At 41.4% G+C, this 15538-nt stretch overlaps 1 protein-coding gene across 1 annotated transcript in view; it reads right to left on the reverse strand.

Moving 5' to 3' along the window:
• PARP4 (poly(ADP-ribose) polymerase family member 4) overlaps positions 1 to 15538 on the reverse strand; it is a 336611-nt gene that overhangs the window by 235425 nt on the left and 85648 nt on the right. The window contains exons 20-21 of the mRNA XM_040422464.1: positions 9579 to 9660; positions 4266 to 4403 (exon numbers count right to left, since the gene is read on the reverse strand). Coding sequence (XP_040278398.1) covers positions 4266 to 4403; positions 9579 to 9660 — 220 coding nt within the window. The remainder of the gene's footprint in view (positions 1 to 4265; positions 4404 to 9578; positions 9661 to 15538) is intronic.

The raw sequence follows: 15538 nt of genomic DNA on the forward strand, positions 1-15538 counted from the left end.
ACCCTGGAGTGGTGCTCTGTCTATAGTGGCTCACCCAACCACTAGTAAGTGAAGAAATGGAGTAAGTAAAAAATTAGGCAGGCACTCTATATCTGGTTTTAATAGAATATTTATTGGTAATTTATAAATACATTTTGATAAAAGGTAGGTCGTTTATTTGCTGGTATTTTATTAAAATATCGATTAAAATAATGATTAACAAGGTTGTCAGGATTAGGGAGTTAGGGATGTGTTATGGTAGTTCATCTATCATTTGTTCTTATGTCTTCTATCTGATTGATGTTTTGGGGTACAATTATGGATATAAGTTCGTATTACGATCTAATTATTTGCAGGTAGATGTCCAAGGAAGTGAGAAAAAAAGTGGAAGTGAGTGGTGATGAAAAATACACTTGGGATGGTAATCCAAAAATAGAGTGAAAAATTAAAAAGGTAATAAGTAAAAATAATAGGTAAAAAATAAAGATAAAAATAAAGATACGGAAAATAGTGATACAAAAAATAGTGAGAATAGTTTGTAGTTGGGTTAATCCAATGTCACTTGTTAATATTAGGTAATATAAGCCGCTACTTGCAAATACAGATGGTGTATGCCAGCAGAGTGAGTATTGTTTATGCCGAAAAAACTGTATTTGTATCTATATGTTTGATGGCTCAATGTCCGCTATTGTCGGTGGCGTCCCACACGGCAATTAGCTAGTACTCACCCTGCGGTCCAATTTTTCGCTGTATATTAGCGGTGCTCTAGTCGGTACTGGTCTCCGGTGTCCTGCTGCCTCACGCTGCGTGTTGCGCGGTCTGTGTGGCTGGTTTGGCGTCTCACGTGATCTGGCACGTGGTTTCCTCTGTGACGATCAGCTGATGCTTCTCTCGTGTACTTTGTTGGTCGTATTAGTTTCTTCTAATTATGCGGCAATCCGAAAATCCTTAAGAAAGGCGTGGGTATTGGTGGGTAGTCTCATAGATGATGCCAGGTAGCCAACAATAGCGGACATTGAGCCATCAAACATATAGATACAAATACTGTTTTTTCGGCATAAACAATACTCACTCTGCTGGCATACACCATCTGTATTTGCAAGTAGCGGCTTATATTACCTAATATCAACAAGTGACATTGGATTAACCCAACTACAAACTATTCTCACTATTTTTCGTATCACTATTTTCCGTATCTTTATTTTTACTTTTATTTTTATTTTTTACCTATTATTTTTACTTATTACCTTTTCACTCTATTTTTGGATTACCATTCCAAGTGTATTTTTCACCACTCACTTCCACTTTTTTTCTCACTTCCTTGGACATCTACCTGCAAATAATTAGATCGTAATACGAACTTATATCCATAATCGTACCCCAAAACATGAATCAGATAGAAGACATAAGAACAAATGATAGATGAACTACCATAACCCATCCCTAACTCCCTAATCCTGACAACCTTTTTAATCATTATTTTAATCGATATTTTAATAAAATACCAGCAAATAAACGACCTACCTTTTATCAAAATGTATTTATCAATTGCCAATAAATAAATAAATAACAGTGGGGCACTCTCTAAAGTAATGGGAACAGTGGATGTTGATACATGAAAATTGTATTAATATATCTAAAAATACACAGTTCAGCGTTAATATTCAATTATTCACATTGTTAGTTACATATATATAGCAGCATGGATGGTAAAAATAAGCATGCTAAAACACCATTGTGAATAAATATAAGGATAAAACACAATTAACAATCCAATAATGAATGTCAATCCATAAAATCGATAGAAACTTAGCCTCCGAAAATATCAAAAAGTTCCTTTAAAAGCTCTGGATATCTACAAATATTAATACCACTCCAGTCTCGATTATTAAAATTCCAATCTCAGGTCTCAATTAATAGCACTCCGATCTTAGGTCTCGATTAATAGTAACTGTGCACAGAGCGGCGTCCTGCTCCTTAGCCTGAGACAGCGGCGTCCCGCTGTAATTTTCAAAGAGCGACCGCTTAATTTTCACAGACAGTTCGATCTTACCCGGAGGATTTTCGACAAAGATCTCCTACCCTCGTCTCGATGCACCTGCTGGATGTGTCGGTGCTTCGGTCCCGAGGGCTGTTTGTTCCTCGAAAGAATCCCACGCCACCGCCGGAAGTCCACGTACTGTAGTCTCGCTGGAGGTAAGCTTCCCTTGTCCAGCAAAGACCTCCTACAGCGGGCGTTCTCAGGATCGTTGCAGCATTAAATTATTTACCTCCAAAGTCGATCGAAAGTCTCAATCTCTGTTCCAAACATGGGGGTCCGTTTACCAAACGCGTTTCGGGGTTAGAGCAATTGACCCCTTCATCAGTGGCCACTGATAAAGGGGTCAATCGCTCTAACCCCGAAACGCGTTTGGTAAACGGACCCCCATGTGGATATTTGTGGATATCCAGAGCTTTTAAAGGAACTTTTTGATATTTTCGGAGGCTAAGTTTCTATCGATTTTATGGATTGACATTCATTATTGGATTGCTAATTGTGTTTTATCCTTATATTTATTCACAATGGTGTTTTAGCATGCTTATTTTTACAATCTATGCTGCTATATATATGTAACTAACACTGTGAATAATTGAATATTAACTCTGAACTGTGTATTTTTAGATATATTAATATATATTAATAAAATTTTCATGTATCAACATCCACTGTTCCCATTAATTTAGAGAGTGCCCCACTGTTATTTATTTATTTACTACAACCCTCTCAGATTTGGTGATCTGTTAGTGGGTGCACCTCATGTTGTTCCCTGTTCACTCTAGTGCGACATATTTCTTTTTATTAATTACCAATAAATATTCTATTAAAACCAGATATAGAGTGCCTGCTTACTTACTGTAAGATGTTTGTTTGTCAAACTCGGCAGAGAGAAGGGATAGTTGAAAGAAATCATCACGGTGGCCTGGTCTGAATGGAGAAGATGAGTTAAGAGAATATCTACATCAGAGAAGACGTCACTGGATGTAAGAGTTACATATGTGGCACTGTATTACCCTGTATGTTCTTGTAGGGCTGTACGTCATGTTTTCCATGTCTTTAAAGGGGGTGTTCTGTTTTTTGGGTTTTTTTGTACGAGCGCTGCCTTCTCTGCTCTGTTTACCTGCTCACCACTGTAAATGCTGCGGTGAGCAGTTGAGCAGAGAAAGAAGCACTCTTATGAGCTGATCTGGAGGGAATGGGTTAGGTTGAGAATTAGGCATGTGGGTGACGTTTCAATTTTTACCTCAGGCAGCAGAAAGGCTAGGTGCTCCCCTGCCCCTGGCCACAAAGCACTGAGGGAGGGGGAAAGGGGAGCGCCATTTCATTTTTTGCCTCAGGCAGCAGAAAAGCTAGAATCGGCCCTGTTCAGAATAACCCAGGTTTCCAGTTTTTGCATGTGTCATTGTGCATGGAGCAGTGTGCAGTTACATACAGTGTTTGCTTTTGCATGTCAGCAGTGGTAGTGTGCACATGTACTTTATTTCATACTAGCTGAAGGACCCGGCTTCGCTCGGGTATATTTAATCTATTTCATTTAATGTTTGTGTGTGTCGTTAAAAGATATCAACACTATCCACTATAACAGTGACATCTACAGCACTCCGCCCCCTTAACAGTGAACTCCAAAGCCCCCCACCGTGCCCCATCCCTTAAAATTGGACCTCCACAGAAGCCCACCCCTTTAACCTAACTTTGACCTTTACAGCAGCCTTCACCTTTAACAGTGAGTTTCACAGCACACCACCCCCTTGACAGTAACCTCCACAGGGGCCCGCCCCCTTAACAGTGGACTTTACAGCAATCTGCCCCTTAACACTGACCTCCATAGTGGACCATTCCCTTAACTGTGACCTCCACAGAGGATAAAAACATCTATTGCTGGAACAAAGGCACATCTTGAAATAATGTACTAAGTGCTATTAGGCTAAGGCTTTACTTCAATAGCGATTATCCTGGTGACAGATTTCCTTTAAAGCTCTCCTACAGCAGTGAAGAAAAATGGCTGGGTTGTTATGGAAACTTGGTGTAAAGCTGTGTGTATGTGGAGACCTGCGAGCTTCAATTGGCTGATAAGGGTCATGTGACCAGGCTTCTATTGGCTAATGCATTTTTTGGGAATATCTGAGGAACAGTACGTCCTTTAGTGGACATACATACACACACACACACACACATACACTCAGCTTTATATATATTAGATTGTTTGGAGGTGCTGGTCTAACTTTGTTTTTTTGTTACTGTATTTTACCTCGCTGTCTTGATCTGGGTGTTTCTCAACCCACATCCTTGGGATATAGACATTTTCCAATGATATGATTAAACTAAAACCGTTATCATTGAAACAACTGGATTCTTCAGTTTGAATGACAGCTTTGCACTCGGTTTTCTGAAATACAAACAATAGACCAGTGGTGTTAGGATAGCTTGAATGCGCAGTTATGTTTTAATACAATGGCACATATTTCTGCACAAAACCTTAAAGAGGAACTGTCACCACAAAATGCAATGCAATCTGACAGTACTACGTATGTTATAGAGCAGGAGAAGCCGAGCAGACTGATATATATTTTTGTGGAAACATTTCAGTAAAACTTGTAATTTATACATTTATATCTTTGCTTTTTTAATACTTATCAGTACAGGGAGGAGGAGTTATCAGTGACAGCTGACAGTGTCAGCTATCTCTTATGCACACTTATACTCACAATGCTATCAGTATCTAACAACCCTGCCTCCTGTACCAATGGCTGTTCACAAGAGGTCAAAAAAAGATAAGATATAAATGTATAAATTACAGGTTTTACCAAACCTTTTCCAAAGAAAAAAATAAAAAGAAAAAATAAATAAATAAATATATATATATATATATATATATATATATATATATATATATATATACATATACATACATATACACACACACACACACACACACACACACATCAATCTGCTCAGCTTCTCCTGCTCTAAAACATGCTGCTTTCAGATTGCTTTGCATTTTGTGGTGATAAGGTCCTCTTTAACGAGTGTCTGTCATCAAGAACATGGTTATTAAACTGTTTGAAAGTAGACATGTGCTAATGTCAGCTGAAGCTAAGTCTTTGTCCCTTATTTCTATGTGCCTCTTATTTTGTGAAAAATGAACTTTTATTTGATGAAAATGAGCCTCTAGGAGCAATGTCTGTGTTGCCCCTACTCCTAGAATCACATTATACACTGCTCGTTTCCATGCTTCCGACCACCCTGCAATCCAGCTGCAGTGATCGTGCTTATAGGAAAAAGCGTTCCCTATGATGATTCTTAGGGATGTCCCGATACCAGTATCGGTATCTGGACCGATACCGGACATTTGCACGAGTATATGTACTCGTGCAAATGTCCCCGATTCCACTGCCGATACCTGTGCGCCGCTTCTAAATGTGTCTGTCCGCGGCCTGCCCCTGCATCTCGCACAGCAAATACAGCTTCTTCTTGCTCCCAGTCTCCGCCCCTCGCCCTGATTACCAGCAGCCGCCACCGTCCCCGGCTCCTCCCCCCATGTTCCCGATGACTCCACCCACAGACATCTGATCTCTGAATCGGAGCACAGGAGCAAGCCAGCCGCGGGAAATGCCTCTCCAGAGTCCAGACACCCTCCTCAAACAGAGTTCGCCTGCCAGTAGTTTTAAAAGTTATAGGAACCGACCCTAGTAAGTGTATAAAGCTTAGTTAGAAGATTATAACCAGCCCAAGTGGTCACAGACAGAAAGAAATAAAGGTGTTGTGTCTGTCTTCTATGGCCCTGGTCCTTCCCTTCCTGCCTGCAAGCTGCACATTGATCTCTAAAAGCAGGCATTAGGGCAAGAAGAAATATACATTACTGTATGATGGCCACAAGACTATTATACCGAGGAGGGAGGGGCTTCAAAAATTGTTGTCCTGACTCCTTACAGTAGCGTTTCCTTGTGGCCCCCATACAGTATAACGTCTCCTTGTAGCTGCGCCCATACAGTATAACATCTCCTTGTGGCCCCCATACAGTATAACGTCTCCTTGTGGCTGCCCCCATACAGTATAACGTCTCCTTGTGGCTGCCCCCATACAGTATAACGTCTCCTTGTGGCCCCCATACAGTATAATGTCTCCTTGTAGCTGCCCCCATACAATATAATGTCTCCTTCTGGCTGCCCCCATACAGTATAACGTCTCCTTGTGGCTGCCCCATACAGTATAATGTCTCCATGTGGCTGCCCCCATACAGTATAACGTCTCCTTGTGGCTGCCCCCATACAGTATAACGTCTCCTTGTGGCCCCCATACAGTATAACATCTCATTGTGGCTGCCCCCCATACAGTATAACGTCTCCTTGTGGCTGCCCCCATACAGTATAATGTCTCCTTGTGGCCCCCATACAGTATAACGTCTCCTTGTGGCCGCCCCATACAGTGTAACGTCTCCTTGTGGCTGCCCCCATACAGTATAACGTCTCCTTGTGGCTGCCCCCCATACAGTATAACGTCTCCTTGTGGCTGCCCCCCATACAGTATAACGTCTCCTTGTGGCTGCCCCCCATACAGTATAACGTCTCCTTGTGGCTGCCCCCATACAGTATAACGTCTCCTTGTGGCTGCCCCCATACAGTATAATATCTCCTTGTGGCTGCCCCCATACAGTATAATATCTCCTTGTGGCTGCCCCCATACAGTATAATATCTCCTTGTGGCCCCCCATACAGTATAACGTCTCCTTGTGGCTGCCCCCATACAGTATAACATCTCATTGTGGCTGCCCCCATACAGTATAACATCTCATTGTGGCCCCCATACAGTATAATGTCTCTTTGTGGCCCCCACACAGTATAATGTCTCTTTGTGGCCCCCACACAGTATAATGTCTCTTTGTGGCCCCCACACAGTATAATGTCTCCTTGGAATGTTATAGTTCTGTTTTTGAGCCTTTTGGTTGGTCAGTGGTCAGAAAATACATGTGTGTGTATTTTATTGTTAAAATTGGTATCCGTAATTGGTATCGGTGAGTACTTAAATAAAAGTATCGGTACTCGTACTCAGTCTTAAAAAAATGGTATCGGGACATCCCTAATGATTCTCATGTCCCTGCCACCAGAGAGGCCTTTTCCTATAGTGCTCAAGCACGGCCACTAATATTGTACTGCAGGGTGGTCGTAACCCCTGGATACGAGCAGTATATAATGTGATTGAAAAATGAATCCAGCCAGCAAAGGAGACAATATGGACAATCACAATACATTAGTAAGGGCCTTGTATTAACTTTCTCTACATGATAAATGCCATTTGCTAAAGTAAGACAACCCCTTTAACAGGCACTTTGCTATGACAGGCTTGGGAGCCTTCACAAGTTGCCAGGCTGCCATAGCAACCGGTCGGAACCTTTAACTTCCCGCAATTGCTGCATCAACCCACTCATAGCGGATGTTGCGTTCACTCAGAATTTTTTGGTAGGCAAATTCTCTGCATCTAACTAAAGTGATTGTTGATAAATCAGATAAGAATTGTAATGTTGTAGAAACCTTCTGGTAAATCAGTAGGATCTTTGCCTGAGGCTGCAGTTTTAGCTATCATTTCATTAAAATGATAAACATATAGCCTGACTACAACATCCCTGGGGGCTTGGCTGGGGAGGTTCTTTGGCTTGGGTGTGTGGTGTGGAGGACCTTGTCTATAAGTAGACCTCTTTGATGAGCTTTAAGCAGAAGAGAGACAAAATAATCAAATCGAAAGCCATTTAAGGTACCTGAATCAGTACTTTCAAAGATCCTTCTTAGGCCTCCTGCACACAATGTGCTCCCCATTACCGTATTGCGGACCGCATTTGCGGATCCGCAATACACGGGTGCCGTTCCGTGGGCATTCCGCATCACGGATGCGGACCCATTCAGTTCAATGGGTCCGCAAATCCGGAGATGCGGAATGGTGCTGGACGGAAGCACGGAACTGAACCCTATGCAAAGCACTACGGAGTGCTTCCATGGGGTTTCGTCCCGTACTTCCGTTCCGCAAAAAGAAAGAACATGTCCTATCTTTTTGCAGGAAAGGCCGGATCGCGGAACCATTAAAGTGAATAGGTCCGCGATCCGCTGCCCCACGGACAGTGTTCGTGCATTGCGGCCGGCAATTTACAGGCGGCAGCACGACCACGGGGCGCACACATTCGTGTGCAGGAGGCCTAAAGCTGAGGTTGTTTCTTCTAGAGCGGTCTTCTACTTTTACCACAGTACTTTTCTTATACTTAGATATGCGTAGAGGTGGCAGACAGTGTCCCTACTAATCCACATTAGGCAAACTTACTAATGCAGTCTAAAGGTACGCCATACACATTAAAGTACATTACTGTTAGCCAAATGCACAGCATATGGCAGAGCCAGCGGACTAATGTGTATAGGGAGCTCCCAACTCTGCTTGACAGATGAGGTTGGGAAGAGAAGGCTCAGGCACATTGAATTTCGTCACCCGATCCTTCTCTTCTCTTGTTGGATAAGCCACCGCCAGAGGTGTCTATCAGCGGCTTTCTCCTCTTATCCCTGCTGAAAACACATACAGGCTTGGCTCTGAATGTGAATGGAGGAGTTGGGAGAGATAGCTGTCAGCTGACAGTTGGAATCCCACTGATCTAACAGGTATTCCCTAACCTGTGGATAATAAGAAAAAATGTGGTTTTCAGTCAGGAACACGTTCCTGCGTGCCACTATAATAAACATTTGGTGCTCGTAGAGGACTTTGTGCTGTCTCTGTTTCTAACAATGAAGAGATCCACAGCACTCAAGTTCTTTTGCAGTTAGAAACTGAGTATTTCATTTGACAATTCTTAAGACAAATTCATTAGATGAGTGTCAAAACATCCATTAAATGGAGCCTTTTGGGCCTTAAAACCTTCCCCAGTGGTATGGCTGCAGAAGATGTTCCTTAGGCATGGATTGCAGGCAGTCCATGAACTTGCTTTCTGTGGATTTCTTTACATGTGGTGTATGCCACAGAAAACCAGCAACACAGTGTTCGGTCAGATTTCAGGGTCAGGTGCCAGAGACAGTATTTTGTCTCAAACTGACATTATTCTGATACTTGACTATGCTATCTGACCATGTCCTAAAATTAACACTGTACACGTGGCCTTTTGCAGGTCACCCTGTCCACAGTATCCCCCACAAATTCAACTGTATAAACACTCTCAAGATGTGGATACAACTGAATAACAGATTATTCATCTATCACTAAGGCTACTTTCACTTTGTAAGTCTAGATGGATCCGTTGGGCTCCGCATAGTCAGACGGCACCAAAACGCTGCAAGCTGCGTTTTAGTGACCGTCTAAAAAACGTAACGGAGACCAAACGCAGCCAAAGTGATGCATTCTGAAAGGATCCTTATCCATTCAGAATGAATTGGGGCTGAACTGATCCGTTTTGGGCCGCTTGTGAGAGCCCTGAAATGGATCTCACAGGCGGACCCAGAAACGGCAGTGTGAAAGTAGCCGAACAGATTATTCATCTATCATGATTTTGTCATTTTTTTGCTGTGATTTTCAAAAAGAAACAGAAAGGACTTACCTTTATTTTTATTGTGTGTGTATAAGATATAATGGATTCTATTTTTCTTGGCATCTCAATGGACATATCCAAACTAAAGGATCTGAAAGGAATTTTAAATTAGTAAAAATAAGCAATCACCTTTACAATAAAATAATGGCATCCAATATTTTTTTGTTTGTTATTTTTTTGTAAGTTTTGATTATGAGAAAACGACTTTAATAGGTTATTTTCCAACTGACCACGTGGTTGCTGTGACAAATACCATGGTATCTTATCTAAAGCAAGTTATTTCCCAAATCGTTTACCCAGGTTAGTCCAGTTTTATGGCAGGGACCGCAAGAAAATTAGGTTAATACTAATCAACTAGTCACGGTAACTGGTCTTCGTCAGTGGATCTAGAGAAGGCTTTTGACCTGGCTGAATGTGTTATGAAACTTTTTTTTTTTTTTATATCTTTTTAAAAGAAATCTGACATGTGGAACTTTATGTGGTAATAACTTTGGACAGATAGTAGAACCTCATAAAACAGTTATTACTTAACATTCCCCATATGTCTACTTTATGTTGGCATCATTTTGTAAATGTCAATTTTTAGGGCATTAGAAGGCTTAGAAGTTTAGAAGCAAATTTTTTAATTTTTAAGAAAATTTCCAAAACCCATTTTTTAAAGGACTAATTAATTTTTAAAGTCACTTTGTGAGGAATACATAATAGAAACCACCCATAAATGACACCATTTTAGAAACTACACCCCTACACTGCAACAAAAAATTAGCCCTAGTCTTTTCCACGACCGCCCTGCCCCTAACCCGGTTTGCTTATGCCACAAAGGAAGATTTAAATGTGTCCAGAACAGATGCATATGTTGCAATTATATGATGGTTACCCAGACAGTTGTTTCTAAGGTGAATCATAAACAGTATCAAATAAAGCAATATATTAATTGCAACACTGATTATGTTCTGTTCAGTATGTGGGTTGTACCACAAATCCCATGAAAACCAGAATACGAAAACATATTTCGGATATTCCACATTACGAAACCATACACGTATCGGCAGCAACCTTACATTTTGCAATGGTTCATAAAGGTGATGTTTCCATGCTTACAGCACAGGGAATAGAAAGGGTTACAGCCCCGGCTCGAGGGGGCAATCACAAGAGGAAACTGCAGAGTAGAGAAACATTTTGGATGTTTCAACGTGGCAGTTGTGCCCCTACTGGCCCAAATAGGAAACATGATTTAGCTTTGCAATATGTTTGATTTGGAATTAGTATTTTTTGTTTCTCATGTTTTTTCTTACTTTTCATTCATTTTTTTTTACTCACCATGATATAGACTTCACTCTTTGTATTTTAACCTGATATTGATAACACCTGACATGCGGTTCCTCATTTCTGATTGGAGGCAGTCCACTATATCAGTGTGGGTTATGTACACTTGCACTTGTCATGAGTAAGGATTCTAATGTTTTAATCCAAAACGCGTAGACAAAAGTGTTTTTTCTATGGGAGTTTTTATCGCTTGTTTAATAAAGACCATCGTTTTTACTGGGAAGCTGGAATTTGTTCCCCTTTTTTGGATTTACCTTTGGTGCTGTGTTCCAAGCACCTCCGATGAGCAGGCAAGAGCTGTGCCTATATTGTATATTGAGTCATAAACTGCTGTGGGGCCACACTGCAGGGCTCAGAAGGGAAGGAGCCCATGTTGCATTTGAATACCCCCCGATGCACCCCTATAGTGGAAACCCCAAAAAAGTGACCCCATGTTGGAAACTGCACACCCAGGAATATTTCAAAGGGTTAAGGAGCAGAATTCTTGATTTCAATCAAAGAGAAGGGAGGTACTACCGGGTTGCCAATGGTGCAAGATACTCTTTGGAGAGGTAGCAGCCCATATGTGTAGTATAGCCGTTTTACTTCTTTGCAAAGACCTGATGGAATACTAAGAATAGCTTATTATTCGATAAGCATATAGCAAGTGCGCGCCCACATTCCTCCACAATTCCTGAACCCTAGGGTGCCCCCAAAAGTGATGAAACATATCCGTATTCGGCTCATTACATTTGGAACCGCAAAAGCAATTTTCAGGGGACATTTTATGTCATATATAAGGAGTAATATACGCTGTAAGGAAGATTAACAATGCCATGTCCGTATAACTACTAACTGGATTATATTTATGGATTTTTAATGTGGCATTTAGAAGGGCCTGTACATCACTAGGAAGTTCCAGAGTCCATTTTTTGGGGCCAGTAGATTCTGAGTCCTACAACGGTAGATATTACTGGTGGATATGTGAAAACATTTAGGCATGTCTCCACAAAGTCTCTAGTGACCCCCTGTAGAACACTACTAACAAAACTACTAGATTGCAGAAAAAGAAACACATTACTATTATTAAAAGCAAGACATTTTTGAGCCGCTACTTCATAAGAGAGAATGGAATAATTGTTATCCAATAGATCTAACACTAAAAGAAAATCCCTGTGTAGCCAGCAAATAGTAAATCCTATGGTGTCTGCCCTCTAAGAAACTTGGATCAGCTATGAAGGGTTGGTATATCCGGATGCATCTGTTTTGGCCAGATCCAGTCGTATTAAATCTAAACTGAACTAACCAAAAAAAAAAAAAAAAAACACGGATCCGACACCATTGACTTACATTCATTTTTATGCCAGATCTGGTTTGTTCCGTTTTGCAGACTGGACACAAAACCACAGTTTGCAGCAGTTTTGTGTCCAGTCAAAAAATGCGACAAAAAGGAACGGAATGCATCAATTTTGGCTCCATTGAAAATAAATGGGGATAAAACTGATCCATTTTGGTCCGGTTTTGAGATCCTCTGCTGGATCTCAAAACCAGAAAGCCACAATGCAAGTATGAAACAGGCCTTACAGGATTGAACCATGGATATAAGACCTGCCAGTATAGGTTTAATATTCAATTTATATAATAGCAAGGGATTAGCAGGTAAAACTATTCCTAAGGGGCCATTCACACGTCCGTTAGGGTTTTGTGGATCCGCAAAACACTGACACCGGCCATGTGCACACGGCCGGCACTATATTAGAAAATGCCTATTCTTGTCCACTATTGCGTGGAGCCGCGGAACGGATGTTCGGGGCCGCGGAACGAAAGTGCGGATGCGAACAGCACACTGTGTGCTGTCCGCATCTTTTCCGGCCCCATTGAAAATGAATGGGTCTGCACCTGCGGAACGGATCCAGACCATTCATACGGACGAGTAAATGGACTCTAATTATGTGATTGATTCCGATTGCGACTGGGAGGGATGGGTAGTGCCCAAAAGTTTCCTGACGGTACGAATAATAGACAAGGCATCAGATTTGTCAAAATTAACTTTAAAGCCGGAAAACATCCCAGATAGTTGACATTAAGTGTTATACAGCTTTGATATTTTGGTCTAAGCATATGAGACAGGTACACCTGCTATACTCTTATCTGGTGGCCAGTGTTATAACTATCATATCTTCTCAGCCTTGGATCTGGGTTGTGGCACCGGACAAGGGGATAAGGAAGAATGCACTTTAATTTATGCAGATCACACATTTTTGTATCTTCAAGATCCAAGAAACAAGGTCAAACACACAGCCAATGTCATTAAGAACTATCCTCAGCGCAAAGAAGATGGAGTCCTAGTGCAGTACCCCAGTGCAGATAGGGGTATCTGCAAACTGTTGGTAATGTAGGTTAGGCCTCATGCATGCGACTGTATTTTTGCTCCACATACAATCCGCATTTTCTGTGTATCGGATGCGCACCCATTCATTTCAACGGGGTTGCAAAAAATGGGGCCAGCACACTGTGCTGTCCGCATCCGTATGTCTGTCCGCAGCCCTGGAAAAAAAATATAACATGTCCTATTCTTGTTTGTTTTGTGGACAAGAATAGGTATTATTAAAATGGGTTCACACAAAAAAAACTAAAAAAAAACCTGATGCAACGCGGACGTCATTTTTGTTTTGTTGTCTGCCCCATAGGCTGATTTTAATTAGTGCAAGGTGCCGTCTGGCACCAGGAGAGATAAGATATAGAGTAGGCTCAGCATGCATGTTGGACTTGCATTCGCTGGATTTAATGGAGGCCATTATGGCAGCAAAAGGCAGAGTGGACCCAGCATGCATGTGGAACCTGCATTCCCCGTATTTTATGGTGGCCAATAAGGCACCACAACAGGTATTACTTAGTGTAGGTTCCTGTCATATAGAGATCACCTTGACGCTGGCTACAACATCTCATCAAGGCCACTACCACTCCCATCCTCTGCACCAGCTCCTACAGGGGCTCGCTGCACCAGCATTGATGATACGGCCCCAGCAGAGCTCAGATTTCAACATCGAGTATGTTTGGGATTACATGAAGAGGCAGAAGGATTTGAGCAAGCCTACATCCACAGATCTGTAGTTAGTTTGGATTTTTGGAACAATCTTCCTGCAGAGTTCCTTCAAAAACTGTGTGCAAGTGTAAAAGAACTGATGATGTTTTGAAGGTATGTGGTAGGGTGGTCACACCAAATATTGGGAACAGCTTATCAGTGGGGGTGCAAAGTGTCGGATCGTTACCAATCAGATATTAATGACTTATCCTGATGATAGTTATTACGGACAAGACGTGGCACTCTTGTGCTTGTTGTGCTGGCTTCCCAGCCAGAATCATACAATAACGAAATAAACAACAGCGCTCTGTAGAGAACTTCTGTTCAGACTTTTTATTTTGCAAGGCAACTTCACCAAAATGTGATGTTTCGGTCATAAGACCTTTATCAAACTCTGTGTGACAATGGAAAAATAATCTATAAGTATAGATATAAGTGACAACATCAACATTTTTATATACATAATACCTAATATAGTCATACTATTAGGGAACCTTATATATATATAGTATAAAGTATTGTTGGATATTAATACAAAGATATAACTCCTGTTGAGTGTCAGCTTCGTTTATAGTGAACATCAATTGTTAGGTGTCGTCTTGGTCTCATGATGTCAAAATGTGAACAGCATGATGAGGAGGACTGTTTAAATACTAGTTCTTTTTTAATCAGCTAATTTTTTATTACATTTTCAAAAATTTTCCAATACAAGTACATCAACAACCCGCCTGTCCCACCCACCCCCACCCCTTCCCCTACTCACCCACCCCCCTCCCCAGAGCACGACCACTTAGAAGACAAAAGGTATAGTCCATGTCCGTTGTTGGAAAGTCCAATTGAAGATATCCCGAACCTTCTTCTGTTATATGACATAGGTCGCTGATATATTCCAGTAGCTCAAAATATGTTCACAGAACATCTCAACACATGCATCAATTCATTAACTGCAGACCCACATTCTGACATACTCCCCAACACTCACAACCCGCTTCTATCACAACACCCAAGACATGCAAATACACTCTAGGACATATTGTAATGTGAAATCCAAGGAAACCAAATCGCTTCAATTTTTTTTTTTGAGCTTCTTTTTAAGTAGACATACTCTTCCAGTTTAACCAGTGTGTGTACCCTACTCACTACTTCCTGAACCGTAGGAGCTGAATTATCAATCCAATGAAAACGCTATACATTTCCTTGCCTGATACAATATTCGCATAATAGCCACCTTTTTTTTAACCATGACTCTTTGTACCAGCACGAGTCCAAGCAAACAAGTCAGTGGGGTAACCTCTAAGCTAGATTGAAAAACCTTATTTATAAGCTCCACTACTCCCACCCAATACCTCCTCAAACGCGGACAGTTCCACATAAGATGAATCAAGTTTGCTCGTGTGAGATTACAACGTGGGCACATATCATCACTCCTATAGCCCATTTTAAATAACAACGTAGGCGTTCTGTAGACCCTGTGTAAAAGATACAACTGAGACATTCTATATGACTCGCTTAGTGACAGCGTTGGCAAATCAGTAAGGATTTCCTCCCATTTTTCCTCTGTTAGATCCTCAATATCTGC

This window comes from Bufo bufo, chromosome 3, assembly GCF_905171765.1.
Source record: "Bufo bufo chromosome 3, aBufBuf1.1, whole genome shotgun sequence".
NCBI lineage: Eukaryota > Metazoa > Chordata > Amphibia > Anura > Bufonidae > Bufo > Bufo bufo.